Source organism: Phoenix dactylifera, chromosome 2 (genome assembly GCF_051530095.1).
Source record: "Phoenix dactylifera cultivar Ajwa chromosome 2, Ajwa_hap1_PhDact_Kaust_v1.1, whole genome shotgun sequence".
NCBI lineage: Eukaryota > Viridiplantae > Streptophyta > Magnoliopsida > Arecales > Arecaceae > Phoenix > Phoenix dactylifera.
In genome coordinates, this window is record NC_143191.1 from 8,644,676 (window position 1) to 8,666,982 (window position 22,307).

The following is a 22,307-nucleotide window of genomic DNA, read 5'->3' on the forward strand; positions in this document are numbered from 1 at the left end:
GCGGAATTTTCCGAGGCTCGGCCCTCGAATGCCAGGCTAACCCGATGACCATCCCGGGAGCAGACTAGCCTGAAGCCCCGACCGGTCGCCTCGGCTTGCGCCAGCCTTGGCCGACCAACGAGCGGAATTTCCCGAGGCTTGGCCCTCGGATGCCAGGCTAACCCGATGATCATCCCGGGAGCAGACTAGCCTGAAGCCCCGACCGGTCGCCTCGGCTTGCGCCAGCCTTGGCCGACCAACGAGCGGAATTTCCCGAGGCTCGGTCCTCGGATGCCAGGCTAACCCGATGATCATCCCGGGAGCAGACTAGCCTGAAGCCCCGACCGGTCGCCTCGGCTTGCGCCAGCCTTGGCCGACCAACGAGCGGAATTTCCCGAGGCTCTGCCCTCGGATGCCAGGCTAACCCGATGATCATCCCGGGAGCAGACTAGCCTGAAGCCCCGACCGGTCGCCTCGGCTTGCGCCAGCCTTGGCCGACCAACGAGCGGAATTTCCTAAGGCTTGACAACCCTCAGATGCGAGGCTAACCCGATGACCATCCCGGGAGCAGATTAGCCTGAAGCCCCGACCGGTCGCCTCGGCTCGCGCCAGCCTTGGCCGACCAACGAGCGGAATTTCCCGAGGCTCGGCCCTCGGATGCCAGGCTAACCCGATGATCATCCCGGGAGCAGACTAGCCTGAAGCCCCGACCGGTCGCCTCGGCTCGCGCCAGCCTTGACCGACCAACGAGCGGAATTTCCTGAGGCCTAACCCTCGGACGCCTGGCCTAGGGCCGGAAGAATTTCCTGAGGCCTAACCCTCGGATGCCTGGCCTAGCGCCGGAAGAATTTCCTGAGGCCTAACCCTCGGATGCCTAGCTTAGCGCCGGAAGAATTTCCTGAGGCCTAACCCTCGGATGCCTGGCCTAGCGCCGGAAGAATTTCCTGAGGCCTAACCCTCGGATGCCTGGCCTAGCGCCGGAAGAATTTCTTGAGGCCTAACCCTCGGATGCCTGGCTTAGCGCCGGAAGAATTTCCTGAGGCCTAACCCTCGGATGCCTGGCTTAGCGCCGGAAGAATTTCCTGAGGCCTAACCCTCGGATGCCTGGCTTAGCGCCGGAAGAATTTCCTGAGGCCTAACCCTCGGATGCCTGGCCTAGCGCCGGAAGAACTTCAAGAGTCAGGAGTCGGCGAGATGCTACCAAGAGTTAAAAAGAAAAAGGACGAAAGTGAGATGAAGAAACATTCAACTTGCATTAACTTTCATTGTTTCAGGGCCGAGACCCATACAACTTGGCAAAACGCCGACATACAAAGAAAAGGACAACGAAGGGTACAGAAGGTCAGCTTGGAGGAACCTCCGGGTCGGGAACGACGGGCACGTCCGCAAGAGGTAGGGAGGCGGTTGGAGAGTCAGCAGGCAATGGCGCCGGAGAAGAGTCGAGAAGGGAGATCCCACTCAAGTCAACTTCGGGGTACTTAGCTGACACCCTTGCCAGGCCTTCCTCGAAGCCTAAAATAAAGGAGTCGGACCCCGCGTCCGACATGTCACGGACGAACTCGTCAGACTGACGATAGGCCCGTACCGCCTCCGACATGTCACGGGTGAACTCGGCGGACTGACGATAAGCCTGCACCGCCTGACGCCCGATCTCCGCACTCTTCTCGGCCAGCGCCGCCTCTGCTCGCTCCGTAATCTGAGCTTTAGCCTCCAAGACCTTCGCCACAATCCGGTCGTCAGCCTCGGAGGAGACCCTCAGCAGATTAGCCTGAGCCTCCTTGTGCTTCGCCTCGGCAGCAGTGCGGGCGGCCTCAGCTTCCTCCAGGCGCGAACGAAGCTCTTGGTCGTTCGCGCGGGACTTCTCCAAGGCCGACTCCAATTCGCCCAGTTTGACTTCAAGAGACCGAGTTCGGTTGCGGGCGTTGTCGGCAGACCGCTGGGCCTTCTCCCACCTCTCTCGATAGTCCGCAGCCTTCCGGGACTGCTTCTCGGCCCGCTCCTCCGCCTTCTTGATCTCGCCCTCGAGACCCGAGGCAACCTTGAGTTGCTCCTGAGCCTCCAACAGTTGCTTCTCGAGGGTGGCGAAGCCGAGTGCCCGCTCATCGGCCTCCCGGAGCCTCGCCTCGAGGTCCCCGGTCGTCCTCCCCGCCGCAGCTTGGCCTCCCTCTTCCATTGCTTTCAGTCGGTCCTCGGCCTTCGCCAGAAGCCCCGCCTGTTCCTTATAGCACTCCTCCAGACGGATCATATACTGGGCGAGCTAAGAGATAGGAAAAATGAGGGCGTCAGGCGGAGATCAACAGAGCTAATAAATGATGAAAAGCGGCCGGAAGAACACTCACCGACATAAGACAGACGCAGCTGGCAGCCCCGACGTCAGGGACCCTCATCTCCCGGACCTGCCTACGGTCCTTCTCCAGCAGCACCGTTTCGATGAGGTTTCGGGCGCCGTCGGAAGTGAAGGCCGACCCCGACTTCTCCCCGGAGCCGGACGGTGGTTCTGCAGTCTTACCCTTATCCATCGCCTGGGGAAGAGTCCTGCTGATCGTGCTCGGGGCGGGGGTCGCTCCAGGAATTGACAGGGTCCCGCTCGGCTGGGGCCTCGGCGCGTCCCTCCTCGTATCATCCGGAGCCGACCGAGTCGAAGGCCGGGCTGGGGACCGATCACGTCCGACCCGTCCGTCTCGAGCGGGCTCGGATGATACCTCCGGAATAGCGGCAGTCTCACCACTGGAGGGCTGATACAGCGTCAGCTGCCGGTCCGCGCCCGCGGCGTCCCCCTGATCGGTGGGCCCGGACTCGTTGGTCGGCGTTGGAGTCTCCTCCTTGCGGGACTTCTTCGCCGGTGGGGCCCCACTCGGAGGAGGTCGTTTCTTCCTCCGGACCGCTTCCAGCAGGGACGACCTACCAACAGCCGGTCCCTTGTCCGACCGCATGACGTCGTCAATCTCTGCAACAGGGACGAGATGGTCGGAGGCTGAGAAACCGAAGGAAAGAACAAGACGAAAGAGGAGAAAAGAGTCAAAAAAAGAAATGGTGGCGGGCTCACGGTCGGCAGGGACCGAGCTCAGACCGACATTCACCAAGGTATCCTCGGAAATAAGGCGGGCCACCGGGGGGAGCCGGCCCTTGGCAACCAACTCCCTCAAGACAGCGACGCCATCGGATTCCTCCCTCGACAGCCTCGATAGGCCGATCGGGGACTTCATCGGCGTCTCCCAGGTCGCCCTGATTCCCCAAGAGGGATCCACATCAATGAAAAAGAAACGCTCCTTCCAGCCGTGAATGGAGGAAGGAGCCTCCTTGACGAGGCCGCACCCTCGCCGCGCCGCAAAGCACCACCACCCTTTGTCCTGGGGGTGGCTACTCAGGCTATAGCATTCCCAAAAGACATTCAGGGTGGCGGGGACCTCGTGCATGCGGCAGAGAACTTGGAAGGCCGTCAGGGCGCGCCACGAGTTCGGCACCAGTTGCGTCGGCGCCACTCTTAAATCCCGGAGCACCTGCACGACTAAGTCCGAAGGGGGAAAGCGGAATCCGGCCTGGAGGATGCCCTCATTGATGGCGACCTTCCCTGGAGGAGGATGGGACATCCTCTCCTCAGGCCCCGGGAGCGTAACGTTGCAGGCTTCGGGAAGGTGGTACCGAGCCACGAATCTATCTAAGTTTTCGGCGACCAGCTCCGACTTAATGCAGTCTGCTCTCACTTCGCCCATCCTTAATGGCCAATAAATCTACGGTCAAGACGGGGTCAAGAAGGGGGAAGAGACCGGAACGACTGGAGTACACTAGTACAAAAGGAGAAAGTATGGAGAGCCCTAAGTAGAAGAATGGGGCAACTCACCGGGAGAGAAGGAAGAACGGCTCCGAGAGCGTCAAAGGAGGAGCAAGCGAACAGTCCGACGGCAATGACGGCAGCGCAAAGGAGAAACTCGAAGATGTCTGTAAAGAGAAAGGCGGACGGAGGAGGACCCTCGGTTAAATAGGCGGAAAGGTGGGTGACACCTCGGTGACGCCAGAGGACGCCTGGCTGCCGAAGGGTCGCTCGCGCCCCAAAGGCGAATCGACGCCATTAAGGAAGGATGTCCGCCGAAATCCTCAGACTGCCAGGTCAGCAACAACCGCCATACGCCATAAAGAAGGCGGGGAGCTCGAAGCGCGCGCGCCTCTCCGAGGGATGGCGGCAATCTCGAAGCATCACTTCCTTCACCCGTTCCCCTTCCGGTTCCAGGCTCGGAAGTGGGGGGCTACTGTTACGGGGGAACTCAGCCACCATGCCCCACGTGACCGGCACGCGCGCCCAAGAAGACTACAGCTGCCCCTTGATCCAGTAACCCGACCACGAGTCGGATATCTTCGGCTTCGCAGCCCGACCCCGAGTCGGCTGCCCCTTGATCCAGCAGTCCGACCCCGAGTCGGCAATCTCTCGACAACGACAGGCTGTTCCCCTGAAGCACGCCGCGACCCTCTGCTCCACTACTCCCTGCAACGGTCGTATCCGGCGCTGCTCCACGATCTCCTGTAACAGCCGTACAAAGCGGAGCTCCACTACGCCCTGTCATGGCCGTACCTAGCGCTGCCCCACGACGCCCTGTAACGGCCATGTCAGTGGCAACTCCATCGTGCCACACGATGACCAACCCCCCAGAAGGACCCCCCAGCCTAGTATATATGCGGCGGGGGGGAAAAGGGGGGAGGTAAGCAAGAACTTCCAGTGCATTCTCTTACTTGCTACGATTATCTCTCCTTCTCCTCCAATCTCCTCTGACTTGATCGTCGGAGGGCCCCCACTACCCCAGTGGTGGTGCGAGGCTTGCTTGCAGGTTTTCCGGTGGAAGGTGGAGCGCAATCAACACCAACCAAGGCAACTTGAACGGAACCCCGTTCACACCGCTGTGCCAATCGTTCTCGGTTTGGACCACCAGCAACAGGTATATATTTCAGTTTGGCTAGGTTAGGTCAATTTGGGACATGTCATGTGCTTTGACCATTAATCAAGTTAATAGGTTTGGAATATCTATCATAGAGCTGCTTATTTAGTTCATGCTAGTTTCAGGTTAGAACATGTTAGGTGACCTCTGGAACAGATTCATGTTTGGTTGATTTGAATTAGGATAGATTGCCCAAGCCTTCAGCCTAATTGGGGGGTAACCTCCATTCTGAACCCAAATCCTAGTAAGATACACATTAGCCCAACCTGACCCAAAGAATGGATCAGATTTGGGCTAGCCCGTCTTCAAGTGGATCTCCAAGGGCAAACAAAATTTCCAACATGTCATTATTGATTATTATCAACAAATAGGGCATAAAGTGACTCCTTAGTCTTAGTACCTACTTCTTGTTGAAGAATAATCCGCAGTAATCCTCTCTTGCAGAATCAAAATGTAAATAAAGCAGCTAACCAAATAACATTATGGTTGCTTGTTTGGCCACACAAAAAATTGACTCGTGGCATGAGAGAACTCTTGTGACTCCCAAGAAATGGAGCTAAAGAACAGAGGTGGTTAAATAATTAGTAACTATGTTAGTGTCGTATGCCCAAAGAACTTGTTTGACCAATTAAGAGTTTGGTTTTCCTCATAGATGTTGGAAGTGTCTAAATTTGGTTTCTCAGAACTTGAATCTCGATCTTTCTTTCTTTTTTTTTTCTTTTTTTTTTTTTTTGGATACAACGGCTGCTCATACCATTCTAGCATGGATACAGCCAGCAGAATCAAGGAAGAGAAGATGATGAAGCGGTGCAGGGATGGCCCCCATTCTCATAGAGAAGATGAATCTCGATCATTAATTAAAATTATCATTTAAGAATTATTTAAATAATTTATTTATAAGAAATCGATCAGTAATAGAAAAGCATACAAGTAGCATTTGAGCACGAAATCGACTCAAACAACCTTACTTTTTAACTCCCTCAATCTTTTTCAATAAATTAGAAAACCCCAAATTCCAAAAGCATTTTCATAGTGGCAACACATTATGCCACCACGTATGTTTGTGGCAGTGCATGCAACGTAATTTATGTTTGCAACCCACTGCTTGTTAATGCATTAATTATTTGTTACCTCACTCAGTTATTATATGCTAGCCTCCATCTTTTTCTGTTTCTCTTTTTCATATCCTCATCAATTTAACCCGGATAAATACAAGAACTCCACGCCATGGACCGAGTCGCAGGTGCACTGTAGGTCTTGTTCTCGTCTCCCACTAGTTTTCAGGTCTTGGCTGCACTTGGCAGCATGCAGGCATCACTAACTATAAATATGGAGGACAAGAGAAGTCCTCAACCCATCCAAAACCTTGAAAAAACCTCTATCTCCTTTTGTGTTGTAGTTCTTCGATCTTCTCTTTCAACTGATGGCTCCCTCTAGAAACCATTCTCAGAGAGTGTTCATCTTCGGCAAGGGCAAGAGCGAAGGCCACAAAGGCATGAAGTCCTTGGTATAACCATCTATCGATCCCTCCTCCTCTTCCAAACACTCTTGCTGTTCCCTTCTAGATCTTTGCTTATACATTAACTCTGTGAACAGTTGGGTGGCAAAGGAGCAAACTTGGCGGAGATGGCGAGAATTGGGCTGTCAGTGCCGCCGGGGCTGACGGTATCGACGGAGGCCTGCCGAGAGTACCAGGAGAACGGCCACAAGCTGCCGCCAGGCCTCTGGGAGGAGATACTGGAAGAACTGCATGCTGTGGAGGAAGACATGGGAGCTCGTCTCGGCGATCCCTCCAAGCCCCTCCTCCTCTCCGTCCGATCTGGTGCTGCGGTATGTCGACAACCATCTGATCCTTGTTGCATGGATGGCTGTGGGTTTGATGGTTAATTTTGGTCGAACAAATTTAGGTGTCGATGCCGGGGATGATGGACACGGTGCTGAACTTGGGACTCAACGACGAGGTGGTCGCCGGGATTGCGGCCAAAAGTGGGGAGCGTTTCGCTTACGACTCGTACCGGCGATTTTTGGATATGTTTGGCGACGTGGTGAGTGGATTTCGGATTTCTCCCCCGTTTTTGTCTCTTTGTTGATTAGTTTGTTTGTTTCCTTGCATCGCCAATAAAATATACAGGTTGCTTTTTTTTGGTCACTCTTGTTTTTAGCCAATTACATTGGTTGACCCAACGGGGGAAATGACAAAGAGGCATAACCACCTCTTTTGTCACTTGGACGGAAGCTTGGAGTTCGGTTGTAACTGATGCCATCCCTTGCATCAACCCTAATTAGCAAAACTCTAGTTCCTCGAGCAATGGCTTAATTGGTCTACCCTTAGGATGTGATCGATTCGTGATCATAATTACAATCAGAATGGTCAAATTCTCTAGTATATTTGGTTCGTAGCTGGAATTGGAATTGAAATTGGAATGAAATTTGAATACCAGGAAAAAGTCGGAATTGGGTTCGGAGGGTTGGGGCTTCTCCATTTCTCTCGAAATTGAAATTGAAATGAAACTTTCTCCAATCAAATATTTTCTTAATGGAGTTAGTATATGATAACATGTGGAGATTGGGCCTTAAATATCTCAAGCCCAAGAGGATTTGAAAAGCACCCATATTGTTGCCATGTAGTATGGTAGGGGAGGCAATCTTTATCCAACCCGCTAACTGAATATAGATTCATTACACAAGTTTAGGTTAAACATAAATAGATTTAACTTATAAATAGATCGAACTGCCTAATCTGTTTATTGAACGGGCTGTGCTCGAGTTTAAAGTCTAAACTTGTGTGACCTAATTTAATCTATTTAATTATAAGTCAAATTTATGCAATCTAACTTGTTTGGGTTATGCAAGTTAACTCTTTAATAAACAAGTTGATTTGAATTTCTGATTTTGATTTGTTTATTGCATGTGTTGGACTTTGATTCATTATTTTCTCAGAGCATATATGTCTTGACATAACATGACCAGGTTACCTGTTTAATAAACATCAAGTTTGTTATTAGATGAATCCAGTTTGGGTTGATAATCTATTTCCCAGCCCGGCGGTTGCCACAAGGCCGACCTGATATATAGTCCTAGCTATTATCTCCATCTTATTAAAGTGGCAAGTCTTTTAACAAAGCATGGTTTAGGTCTGTTGCACGGTCCAAATGAGTCATCCCAAGGTACAGTAGATGGTAGGCTTGTAGGTTCATGTTTGACGTTGTTCTATAGCAACCTATAAACACTTTCCAGATTCTGGCACCATTCATCTACGTTAAAAATTAAGTCCAGGCCCTATATAATATTAATAGATTGAGTATGGGTTCGGTAAGCCATTGTTTGTTTGTACTAAAAAAAAAATTCATATAAATCAAATAAATAAAAAAAAATATATAAAAAATCTTAGTATTTTACATAACATTAAACAAAATAAAAATTAAAAACTTAGAATATAATATGAACAAAATTTTAATAATAATAGAAACATAACAAATAAAAAAAAATAAATATATTTTAAATTAAAAAAATAATCAACTAAATAAATGAATAACTAAACATCATGGCGTGTAAGCTTTTTCATGTTTAAGAGCAAATAGGATAATGGATCAGAAGAAAATTTTTGAAGAGTTATATATATCCAAATCGGATTTAGGGTTAGATTTGGTTGCATAAAATTCATTCTATTAGGATTTGAACAAATCCGACGAATTAGAGTTACAGGATGGGGTAAATTGCCACCCCAGACCGATCACGGTGGTATTGTTTTACGAGAGGCTACTTCAGCATTACATAGACAACTCAGGACATTACAAAAGAGGTTGATGTTAGGAGCTGTGCATATACAAGGACTTCGTAACTCGGCCACTAACCAAAAAAAAAAAAAAATCTTAGCATCAAGAGAGCCACTTCCAAGCGAGAGAGAGAGAGCCAATAAATATGTTTATTAATAAATAGTAGTTAATTTTGTTCCAAGACGTGCAATTTACAGCATATAGATTATTTTGGCGGTGGCTTTCCTTAATGCGTCTTCTATTTGTGATGGTGGATATACTGGAGGTGATGGGCATTCCACACTCACGGTTTGATGAGAAACTGGAAGCCCTGAAAGCTGCAAAGAGAATTAGCGTCGATACCGACCTTACCGCCGCAGACCTCAAAGAGCTCGTTGTCCAGTATAAGAAAGTATACCTTCAGGCTAAAGGAGAGCAGTTCCCTTCAGGTAAAGTATTATAACTTACAGCAATGCCTTGGTACTTCTGATACTTAATTACTTCCTCCTTTTCTTAAGTTGTTCGGGTCTGTTAACGTTTTGGTGTTCCAGTTTCATGTTCTCCATGAATTTGTTATGTGCTTTCCATCTTTACATGAGAATGAGGTTCTGATGTTCTTTTTTTTTTTTTGCTCCTATTGCTTTGTGATTAATGAATGGCTGTCTCAAGCAATATTTGGACTGTTTGCAGACCCAAAGAGGCAGTTGTACTTGGCAGTGGTGGCGGTGTTTGATTCATGGGACAGTCCACGAGCAAAGAAGTACCGGAGCATTAATCAGATCACTGGGTTGAAGGGGACTGCGGTTAATATCCAGTGCATGGTGTTTGGGAACATGGGGAACACCTCAGGGACTGGTGTGCTCTTCACGAGGAACCCCAGCACTGGGGAGAAGAAGCTCTATGGGGAATTCCTCATCAATGCTCAGGTTTGATGCTCTTCTTTTTTATTCTCTGAGTTGAAAAGTTGTGGTTCTAGTTTCTGCATGATGCCTTTAGAATCTATCTTTATTCTCATGAACTTAAAAGCCAAGTGGAGCATGGTGATTCCACTGGTGTATTAGATTTATCATCGACTACTGCAAGAGCTGGATTTTTGCATGCAAACTCTTGATTGTTATGATAGTAGGAATTTAGTCCCTCTCCTCAGTGCATATGTTGGGGAGAGATCCCAAGTATCATATTTCATATTAAAGAAGAGTATAGGTATCATATTTCTCGAGAACTCTACAAGTTGCCAATAGAGGGTATATTGAGGAATCAAAACAAGATGAGGATAGAAGTGTTGAATAAAGTTGAAATTCGATCTCGATCGGCGTCATTTGATTTTGGAACATTGAATTGTTACCGATTTGTACAGCATTTTGGTTACTATGGCAGAATGCCATTTTGGGGGAAGCACTAAAGCAACCTACAAGTATGGCATGAACCGATCATGCTTATGACAAATTCAAACTTTTGACTACAGCTTGAGTCATCAACATTGTTGAATCCTGCCGATAGTGCTAGAGTCACTTGTTATAGCAAAGTGGAACACAAGGAGGAATATTAGTTCTTGACAACTATGACCTCGATAAAGATGGTGCTGGTCGATGATGCGCTTGATTTAAGCCTTCAAGATGATAGGCAAAGGCCTTTAATTCTAGAGAAAATTCAGAGGGTTGTTTCTTGCTTTGATGTGCTTAAATTGCGATGATAACATAGGCTGTCATACATGATAGTTGGTCTTGTTTTCATGTAAGGACTCCCTCTTGACTAAACTTGACCTGTAATAGGTACTGATTGTACAGAATTGACATCTAGCTAGTAATCAGTTATAAAAATTTAGGCAATCTTTCCATGGAGCCTCCTCAACATAGATATGCTCCGTAGCTGATTATGTTCTGAAAGGAAAAACCATAAGTTATGAAGATTGAATGAATTTTTAGGGGATGATCATGAATGAATTTTTAGGGGCTCATCAGCACTAAGAAGCGGCTAGATTCTGGAAGATGTTTGATGATGTTGGACAGCAATTATCCATAATATCGAGGCAATTGCATGTCATGGATGTTTTCATGAACAAATGCATGGGTCTTTCACAATGTCTTTGAAATCTTTATCAACCAAATAAATCAATTATAGACTCCAACATAATGTAAGATGAGCATGCCTTAATAATTGCAAAGGTACAAGTACAGCCATGAACTACTGTACCACTCTAAACCACCCGGTTAGGGTGTATCATACCGTACTGGGTTGGAACCGGTACGAAAATCATATTCGAGTCAGAACAGGCCTCGTAACGACTCGTATCGAGAAGTATCTAGGTGAACCGGGGTGTGTTCCAACCTATACCGAGGTGTATTAGGATAAAAAATGAGAAAATGGCTCGAGAGCTGTCTTGGTACAAAGTACGTACCATACCAAGCTATACCGAATTGAACCAGTAATGTATCGGTATGATACCAGGTTCCAAGATTCCAAACTTTGGGTACAATAATTTAGTATCAGGTACAAGAAGCTCATAGTTATGATTATTACCATTGCTGCTCATATATGATGTGATATGTAATATGCATGACATAATGTTTTGTTTAGATGTGTTTTGCTGCACAATCCTTTATACAGTCCATGATCTTACAGTCGCGACTTGTACCAATATGAGTTTCATTAGTTTAAATCATTCAAGTGGATGACTTCCCATTCTGTTAGGCCAAAATACAGTATCCTCCTAATACCAAACTAAATGGGAAGGCAATGCTTAATAGCGTTTGTCACAATACATTTCAGTTGTTATTTTTAGATACCACTTATAATATTATCTTAATTGTTGATATTTAAAATAGTATTTCCATTGATTAGATCATTCTAAGATGAGACTGTATTGCTATTCAGTAATTGTTTATATCTAATAAAATCGACTTTTCATAAAACAGGGTGAGGATGTAGTTGCTGGAATCAGAACTCCACAGGATTTGGATGTTGTGAAGCAGAGCATGCCAGATGCCTACAGTGAGCTTGTTGAGAATTGTAGGATCCTAGAGCAACATTATAAAGATATGATGGTTAGATCCTTTATTTCACAGCTCCCTCAGATAGCACATGCATACATGAATGCATAAAAGCGTACATATACATACATATGTACTGGCATATATCTACATTTATACATACGTAGACAGAGAAATATTTTCTTAGAATATGCAACAAGCTAAAAGGCTATTAAAAAGATATGAAAGTCATATTGTTAATTTCATGGCCCTATCAAATATATGTCTGTGAGCATGGTCTCCATGTGCATGCTTTTGTATGAATGCATGCTTGTGTGCGGGCATGCAGGCATGTTCTGTTGGTGTGCCTGAGCATGCGTACAAGTGTACATTCCTGCTGATGTATGTTTGCATGTGCATGCCTATCTATGTTGTGTCTCCCAATTGTTGTGTTTTCATTCTCGAATGTGCAGTTATCTGTTTCCCTAGTATAAGTCATCTGGAATTTTGTCTGTTATCTTTTGAGGTCATGTTGTCATTAATCTACAGAGAACTAATGATACATTAGATTTAATGGATATTTTGTATTTCTTGACTTGCAAATCAACTGACTTTTCTCCTATAATACAGGATATTGAATTTACAGTGCAAGAAAATAGGCTTTGGATGCTGCAGTGCAGATCAGGAAAGCGCACTGGCAAAGCTGCTGTCAAGATTGCTGTTGACATGGTTAAAGAAGGCATTGTTGATACTCGTTCTGCTATAAAGATGGTAGAACCAGGGCATCTGGACCAACTTCTGCATCCACAGGTGGAATTTTGAAAGAAAGAATAACTTGCATTTCGATGAATGTGGGTTGAATGCCGGTTAAGGCTTTTGGTTAGGTTAATGAGTTAAAATGAAGTGAGGCTTTATGACATAAATCCATGGATTTCTGGATTTCTTAATTACAACATGTCAGTACTACAGCATGTTGAGTAAACAATATATATAACACTTAAACAGGATATTGTGGATATTCTTGCATTCATTTATAGACTTCATACATGGAGCATTACAGCAATGTATGGACATACACAGGTACATTTGTATGACTTATGGCAATGTAAATTATCATGAGTTAAAGCATTGACTGCTTATGCACTGAAGGATGTTGAGACTTTGTCCTACTAAATTGTTATTTTCAACATTTTGTTACTTTATTGATGATTATTAATTATGACAGAATAGGAGACATGCAACCTATAAAAAGTTCATGTTGGTTCAAACTGAAGTCTTATATTGTAGCAATGTTTAAAAATGCAGGCATGATTGTTTTTGTCCACCCGCATGGTTGTGCCTGAGAACTTGTTTGGAAATCACAAAGACTAGCATAGTCACATGTCCTTATATATATTGCTGAATTTCTGATATTCTCATCTTTTGTTATTTAGTTTGAAGACCCATCTGCATACAAAGATAAAGTGATCGCTACAGGCTTGCCTGCATCACCCGGGGCTGCAGTTGGTCAGGTTGTATTCACTGCTGATGATGCTGAAACATGGCATGCCCAAGGAAAGACTGTCATTTTGGTAACTCAGTTTCCCTCATAATAAAAGATACAAAAATGAAGATGTATTGCCTCTTTATGTAACTCTAGGGCTGGTTTTTGGTAATTTTACACTGCATGGGCCATTGTTTTGATCTTTTATGTGCTCTTATTGATAGTTATGAGGGTTTATGCTATGATTTTTTTAGATATGCATAAGAAATTTACCTAATGAAAATTCTACGTCAAAATTTTCTTCTAGTTGATGAAGAATAAAAGCCAAATTTTAGCTGAAATTACCATCAATACTATAATCAGATAGGGATTAAATTCTTTCTTACTAGAATTTTCTAATATGATTCATAGTTGTTGCACTCCATGGTTATCAACATGACCACATATGCCACAATGGCACAACCATTACAACTTCCTCAGCTATTTTGTCTCCTAAATATCTAATTTCCACTATCTTTTTATTCTACCTATGAAGTTGAATTACTGTAATCTATAAATCATGAATTCTTCTTTCCACTACTTTCCATTACAAAAGGCTAATTGTTATTTCTTTAGAGGCTCATCTGTTTAATTACATTCACGCAGGTATAGTGTAATCAAGGGAGGAAAGCAAAAGGAATGATTGATTTATTGTCTTATTCTTGTCAACTTTTTACTATCTGCAAAATGTAATAGATCAGTAATTTGGGATTATCATCTTGAGCATCTTCACTTTCTTTGCTTATACTTCTGCTTTCAACCTTGCCAAGCTTGCTGTGCCCTGTTCTTTCACTCCATGTGTTGCAACATTGACTTGCCGCAAAACTGATCTAGATGCAGGATCTTGCACTTTCGTTGAGTTTAGTGTTGTTTTTCACCTTTTAAAACTCTATGGTATGAAATTTTGAAATAACATTTGAATGTTGCTTTAACTATTGTTAGACTAAGCCTTCTTGATGAGCTGATTTACTTCATTTTAATGTGTGCGGGGGATTTATGACTCTCCAACTATGCTTGGTTTATCTTCTGTGTTGTCTTCAGTGTTATGAATCTTGTATCAATGTTTACTAAATTAAAACTTATGGGCTTTAAATATTTGTGAATTACCAGTATTTAAAAGCTGGAATTTTGATCCAACCCCAAAAATTTAGGGCTGGAATTCAACTTTTTTTAGGGATGGGAACTCAGATAGAGGCTTGTTCTTTATTTACACTTTTAAATAAACAAAGTTTATTTCATTTACTTAATAATATTCATGTAAGCTAATTTGTATTTGCTATTGTGTTTGCCCATCTTTCCATTAGTACTTTAGTAGACTTCCTACTCTCTACTCATTCCCACCTTCTAAATTCTGGAAAACCAAGAAAAAGGGTTTAGAAAGCTTCCTTCTTAGTAATGGTGGTTTGGTATAGGTTTTGGCCCATTCTTCCCTCATCTGGAATTTTTCTGCGTAGTTGGGTCCGATTCATTCAAATCAAAGTGTATGGCTTTTGGCCTGTAGGGTGCTAGTTGGCCAAAAATTAAGTTTTTGGCAAAATACAGCAAGGTTAGATTTTACCTTCCTTTACTTCTACCTAATCATTCTATTGCGTTACTCTATATACTTTATTGAATAGACTTTGCATTTTGTGATAGTGGTCCATATTACCTGACTTCTAGTTTCTAGTAAACATAATTCTATACCTATGACAATATCAAATCTAGGGGGATTGTAATGATGTTCATGTCATGTAAGTTATGTTAAGAAAGATGGATTGACCAAATGTTCTCATTATAATTCCATTTTTAACACTTAGCTACATCATTCATATGTGAAGGTGAGGACAGAGACTAGCCCAGAGGATGTTGGTGGCATGCATGCAGCTGCCGGAATTCTGACAGCAAGAGGTGGCATGACTTCTCATGCAGCTGTTGTAGCGCGTGGATGGGGAAGACCTTGTGTATCTGGCTGCTCTGATATCCATGTGAATGATGCAGATAAGGTAACTTAATTTTTTATGAGCACATCTATTGGTGAGTGTTTTGTACTTTTATATAAAGAAAAAATATAGGACTCTAATCATCATTGTGGCCTCAAGAGCAGTTTCCAGGGGATGCAAATACATGTAAATAACTGACTATTTTTAGGTAGCTATGAAGGCTCAATACTATTTGTAATCACAATGAACGTTTAAATTATTATAATTCTTAGGGATTTTTATATGAGAATATAGGAGAAAGTATATCCTATATCTTTGTCATATAATAGTTCTTTACTGTTGAGCTTTGCCATCTAGGTCTGTATGGTTGGAGACAAAGTGATACAGGAAGGTGACTGGCTATCGTTGAATGGATCAACTGGAGACGTAATCATGGGGAAACAGCCACTTTCTCCACCAGCTCTTAGTGGTGACTTGGAAACCTTCATGCCTTGGGTTGATGAAATAAGGCAACTTAAGGTACAGATTCCCTGTAAAAGCTAGCTACTACTAGTACGAATACCACTGAGAATTGGAAACAACATTTATCTTATGGATCAGAAAGGAAAGCTTCTGCATTTTTTCCCCCTTTTCTGTCAACTGTCAAGGATGGTTCTAGTTATACATGGACTTGCTTGTCCATGGGGTTGCCCAGTTCAAAGCAAGTGAATTCTCCACACACAATAGATCGGGCAACATTTATTCATGTCTCCTCTATACACCATGTCATTTTTTTTCATAATTTCTTATGGGAAATGATCGCCTTGCTAGGTGATGGCAAATGCAGACACACCAGCAGATGCATTGACAGCTAGAAATAATGGTGCACAAGGCATCGGACTCTGTAGGACAGAGCACATGGTAAGTTGAACATTCTCTTTTACTTCATACATTTAGACTGTCATGGAAAATCCTCAGATTCAATGAAACTAGTCTCATATTGAGGCAAAGAAAATGCTTTGACCATTTTGTTAACCATATGGACCTCTTAGGCACTTTTGAGACAGTTCATTGTTCCCCACGAAAATGGCAGTATTTCTGGGTTCACTAGTGCATAGATAGGATAAAGCTAATAGCATAGATTCATGGAATTTTTTACTTTATGTTAATATAATACTTAAATTAACAGCAGAGCACTAATCACTTCTACTTCAAAAATTTTGTGAAGCTATGGTTACAAACTTTCTTTAATTTGTGCATGGTGTCACAGTTCTTTGCTTCAGATGAAAGGATAAAGGCTATGAGACAGATGATAATGGCAGGAAATCTTGAACAGAGGCAAAGAGCATTAGATCTCCTCTTACCCTACCAGAGATCTGACTTTGAAGGCATATTTCGTGCTATGGATGGTGAGACCTTAAAATTGCATCTTTTAGTGTTTTTTCACGTATCATGCATAAAATTATTGCCACGCTCATTTGGTATCTTGTGATTTGATGGGAACAAAGAAAACATTCGTATATCATGGTCTGGCTTAACAAGTATTGATATTTCTCCGTGATTGTGACTAATCAAATGTGCAGTTCTTATCTCAAGTAAATATTGTAAAGGATCCCACTATTCATGTGCATAGATGTAAATCCTAGCTGCTGATAACGTCAGTGAAGGTCATGAGACAGATAGTGGTTCAGATATCCATCATCTTTCCCCCATCTTTTGCCTCTCTTCTTCATTTTATGGGGTGAAAATCTCATTTAATTCACACACACACATTCATGTCATGTGATTAACATTAGCCCATGGATTACTTGGTATGGTAGTTCCAGTCTAATCATTTACATCATTACTCGTAAACTTTTAAATTTCAGGACTTCCAGTGACTATCAGATTATTAGATCCTCCACTCCATGAGTTTTTGCCAGAGGGTCGCATTGAGGACATTGTGGATCAACTGTCTTTGGACACTGGCATGACAAAAGAGGAAGTCCTTGCACGAGTTGAAAAGCTCTCTGAAGTAAATCCCATGCTTGGTTTCCGTGGCTGCAGGTTTGTTCACTGCTCAGTTTGTAAAATGGTGCAATTTATGCATTATTACGGATTTTTATCGAGCTATGAGTGTCTTTTGCTTTCTTTTGGTTGCATGTCTCATTGATAGCTAAGTTTTTGCCATATCATTATGCGGATTTTCCTGATTCTTCTTCATAATTTTCTCCTTATATATGCTTAGAATTCATTTTTATTTCAAGCGAGGCTGCTCATGTCTTTGGTGATATCTTTTCGTTAGTATTTAGGCATTTGTATTGTTTGAATGATCACATGTGAATTTATTTCTACAGTGTTTTAGTTATTTTATACAGGAAAAACTGTTTACCTTTAAATATATTTTATACTACATTCTCAGCATACTCTTGTGCTATTAGGCTTGGTATATCAAACCCAGAATTAACCGAAATGCAAGCACGTGCTATCTTTGAAGCTGCTATCTCCATGAGCAATCAGGGTGTCAAAGTTCTTCCAGAGATAATGGTACCTCTAGTTGGAACACCTCAGGTAAGCTCCCTTTTCTTTTTTCCTGTCATTTGCAATGTTTGAAGAAAGTAATTGAATTGTTCCATCTGGTCATTCACTATAATTCCGTTTCCACTTTTTTATAAGATAGCATGCTATATAATTCATAATTACAAAAAAAAGAAGAAGAAGGAGAGGACCGTGCTATCATGTTCTTCTAAAGAATACTTTCAAAAATGATCTGAATTTTCTGGAGTGCTGAGTCGTTCGAGGAAATAATAACTGTCACACTTAGAAACCAATTTGTCTCTTTTAGTTATATAACACAAACACTTATTTCCATGCCTCCATTGTGCATAACTCAGGTAACTAAATAACTACTTGCCACTTTAAGGTTGCCCTAGTTTGAAAATATTGAGAAATTACTGGAGAATTAAAAAAATTTCCTAAAAAACTAGTTCATCATCGACTCTATGGAAGCATTTTAGGTTTATCAGTATCTCCGCATTCGAAGTCACCTTAATCCATTTTTTGCCTAGTTTTTACTCTCATGCCTATAGACTCTTTCCATATTCTAGAACCATTTCCTGTTATAAGGTTATAAACGAAATTATAGTATGTTTCATGATTTTCCATTCAATACATCTTTTCTTCATATTATTTTCTAATCTTTGTCAGGTATGAAATGGTGAATTTTAGGACACCGCATGGGGTTTCTATGCGATTGTATTATGTTATATGCAAAGCCCATTTTTGCAAGTTTCAACTATTAAAATTTTTGATTGGCAGGAATTAGGTCATCAAGTGAGTCTGATACGAAAGGTTGCTGATAAAGTCTTCTCTGATAAGGGCACCTCAATAAGCTACAAAGTGGGGACAATGATTGAAGTTCCTAGGGCTGCCCTTGTTGCAGATGAGGTCAGTTGTGGACTGTCAACTGTCTGTTTTTGAGGCGAATCTGGATAATTTACAATGAGGATTTAGTTAGTTAGAGACAAGCTTTCATTAAACCCTCATCAAGTTGCATACTTGAACTGTAGATGCCTTGCTGAAACAAAATCCTTTTCAGACCACATATAATGTCTTATCATTTTTTGATTCCTTGTTCCTTACTCTATTTCTAATTTGTCATTGGCAGATTGCAGAGCAGGCAGAGTTCTTTTCTTTTGGAACAAATGATCTTACTCAAATGGCATTCGGTTACAGTAGAGATGATGTTGGAAAGTTTCTTCCTATCTATTTATCCAAGGGTATCCTCCAAAATGATCCCTTTGAGGTAAGAGTACTGCATGTATTTCTTATAAAGTCCATATGCATAGGCTTCATAGAATCCACATGGCTCTCTATGTCTAGATAATAGATTAAACTACTTTAATGTATTGGATAACATGGCTTCTGTGAAGACCAGTAGCAATGTAGGAGGCACTAAGCTATTGAAAACCGAGACTTCATCTTTTCCTACAATTCCCTGATTTTCTCTTGTTGCAACATAGTTTCAAGTTGGCTTCTGAAATTTTTGGCATATCATATATTTTATGAAGTGTAGTTACATGGGGATATTATTTTTTTTCTTATTGAGAACAAGTGATCTTTTTTTTTTCAGTTGGTAAATTTGTTTCAAATCTGTGAGGGCTTAGTGGTTGGGGAACATAAATGGAATTGGTGGTGGAGAGATGGAATTCTAAGCCTATCTCATGTTAAGCTGTATTTGGACTTAAAATTTACAGCACACAGTACGTCTGGGCTGGCCTAAACCCAGTAGTTTTTGAAACTTTGAAGGTTTTGAGATTCCTACGGTTGTAATCTTCGAAATTCTATAACCAGTAAAAGCTCTGTTATAGGGCCTTCATAATGAAGCTTAAATTCTACATTTGGCTTTTGTTGTGTTCTTATTTCACTTTAGTTTAACTACAGTTCAGTTGCATTTAATCTTTGTAAGACTTTGTTTAAATCTTATTAAAATCATTATTTTATACACCAATCTGCAGTGCACTTTACAATGCCATCGAAGGGCTTTATCAAAAAATTGAGACTAATCATAATAATTAAGTAACAGGACATTTTTTAAAAGTTGGACATAGTTACAACATTAAACTGTTTCTCTCTGATTTGCTTCATTTTCTCAATATTTTTGAACCCTTGGTCAATGTGAGGACATCTTGTTTACCTTAAAATTTATGCTTAACATTCAATGTTCACACCAAAATAAGTCTTATTTTTCTATGCTGGAGTGCTTATGACCCACTAATTTATTTGTTTGTGAAATTTCAGGTTCTTGATACTAAAGGAGTGGGCCAGCTCGTTAAGATTGCCATAGAAAGAGGGCGGAGAGCTAGGCCTGACTTAAAGGTAAGTGGTTTATGAATGTGCTTTGGATCTTTATGAAAATGTGGAGTGTATGTCTACATAAATTTCTTTTATGATAGAAAAAAGGTGAGGTTCTACATGGGTATGAGTGTTGGGTTGGTAAAACAGGTTGGCATATGTGGTGAACATGGTGGAGAGCCTTCTTCAGTTGCATTTTTCGCAGAAGCTGGGCTGGACTATGTCTCATGTTCCCCATTCAGGTCTCTGCTTGCATTATCATTTTTTGCAATTTTAAACAGTTTGTATTATTTATTCATCACATTTTCAGAATGTTTATGCATGAAGCTATTATAACAACTTGCGGGATTAGGAGACCGTTTCTGAACCATTTGTGGAAATAAGTATCTTTAGCACTTGCTAATAAAGAGATGGAGCAAACATGAGACATTGAGACAAGATAAATGTGGATCCAACAATGTTAAAAAAAAAAAAAAATCAAGTAGAGAAAGATAAATTAAGACAAAACTTTTTAAAGTTTTCAATCTATTCATTTTGTTTTTCATTCTTCCAAAAAATAGGAACTTGCATAGTGTAGGCAATCATGATATGTTACTTCAGTATTGCAAATGTTGTATGTGTATTTTGTATCAGTTGATAGGTAAATACAGAATGAAGAAGCGATAGCTATTCACCTTAATGAGTACAAAGCAAATTTGTCACTCTATTAGTTGTAGTTGGAGGTAGGTCTAGCACAAAATTATGAGATTCTTTTCCATGATCTCAACTTAATATATTGTTATTATAAATTTTAGTTAAGTGTTCTTCATACCAAGATTACTGCAAATTGCAGCCTGTAGGAGAAATAAGAAACTTTAGACATTATATCTCAGAGATAGAATAACCCTTCTACATCTGCTTCAGGTAATTATTCTTAAAATGTGTTTAAATTACTTTGTTTTCTGAAACCAAGTCCTTTTTCTTCACTCTACTTAGTATATCAACGTATTTTTGAATATCCCATTGAAATGGAGTTATATGGACATGTCATGATTGTGTGGGCTACTTAATTGTTACGATGTAAATATTGGTTTTTCCCCCACCATGTTTTCTTATTTTCAATAAAAAAAGTTCTTTCAAATGTGCACACTCAAGTAAACAATCATCATTTGAAACTAGTCATTTGGTTACTTTCTTTACAATCCAATTCATTTAACTCTCTTCTTTTCTTCTCAGGGTTCCAATTGCCAGGCTAGCAGCAGCTCAAGTGGCAACTTAGAAAAGACCCCAAGACATGCACATAGATGGAGAACATCAGGTCGACATCTGAAAAGCAGTGAAAGCACAGAATATATACTGCAGAGAGCAGTAATAAGTGCTTCCCAATAATAATCCTAGTTCTGTTCATAAGAAACTTAAACCTAAGTGGAATGTATATTCCGTGTTCAACATGTGATGCCAGCATAATAATAAACTTCTCTTTTTTCGTCCTGCATGCAATGATCAATGTTGATCATCTTGCTGTATAATACCATGGAATTGCATTATCTGCTTGTATTTCAGAGATAGCATTAAATTAGAATGTTGTGAAAATCAACTTATATTAGACAACATTCTGAACCTTAGAATTGATGAATATTGTAGAGTGATGATTCAGGTTTTGTGAGGTAGTTTTAGGTTGGTGTATAAATTTTATACCCATTTCAGTTTTTTAGTTGAAGGGAACAATGGGTCTTCCCAAATTATTCTGAGGATCCATCTAGGCATGTGTTTAGTGTCATATAGGTTATGTATTTCGAATATCTTAGGTATTTAGGGCAAAGAGTTCAAATAATATCTTTCAACTAGTCTTTTGGAGTGAGGTTCTAGATTGCTACAAATGATATTAAAGCCGTCCCAGCCTATGACTTATATGGACTAAGGGATATTATAACATAGGCTCTTTTGGGCTCGACCATGAATCGATCATGGTAAGGATACTAGGAGTTAAACAAGGAAAATATGTGAGAATCTCTGCGGAACATATGTTTAGTGCTACTTCAATTACTCAGGAGAATTTTAGATATTTATATAGGATTAAATAATTTGAATAATACTTTTCAGATAATTTTTTTGGATGAGATTCAAAATTGTTGCAAATAATATTGGGGCAAATTTGAACCATAGCCCATATAGACTAGGAAATATTGCAACACAGGCCCATTAGGCTTAATCATAGATTAATTATGGTGTTTGTGGTTGGATTTGACTAGATTTGGATCTTGAACTAGGCAAGGACACCAAAATTTAAACAAAAGAAGTATGTAAGGACCTATGCCGACATTTGTCTAATCTCATGGTTATTTGTCAGTGAGAGCTTGAGTAGTTATATAGAATTACGGAACTCAAATACTCATTTTTTGATTGAGGTCCTCGATTCCTATAATCATCGTCTCAAAAAAGTT

At 41.8% G+C, this 22,307-nt stretch overlaps 1 protein-coding gene across 1 annotated transcript; it reads left to right on the forward strand.

The window, feature by feature from the left end:
• Positions 1-6,206: 6,206 nt before the first annotated feature.
• LOC103710936 (pyruvate, phosphate dikinase, chloroplastic-like) lies at positions 6,207-21,469 on the forward strand. The gene is made up of 19 exons (XM_008796870.6): positions 6,207-6,414; positions 6,504-6,737; positions 6,815-6,952; positions 8,949-9,111; positions 9,353-9,588; positions 11,578-11,706; positions 12,262-12,441; positions 13,065-13,202; positions 14,971-15,135; positions 15,430-15,591; positions 15,883-15,972; positions 16,322-16,460; positions 16,920-17,097; positions 17,472-17,601; positions 18,349-18,477; positions 18,698-18,835; positions 19,831-19,908; positions 20,035-20,126; positions 21,100-21,469. Exons 1-19 carry the CDS (start codon positions 6,331-6,333, stop codon positions 21,140-21,142), a joined length of 2,646 nt encoding a protein of 881 aa, XP_008795092.2. The 5' UTR covers positions 6,207-6,330; the 3' UTR covers positions 21,143-21,469.
• The last annotated feature ends 838 nt before the right edge of the window (positions 21,470-22,307 follow it).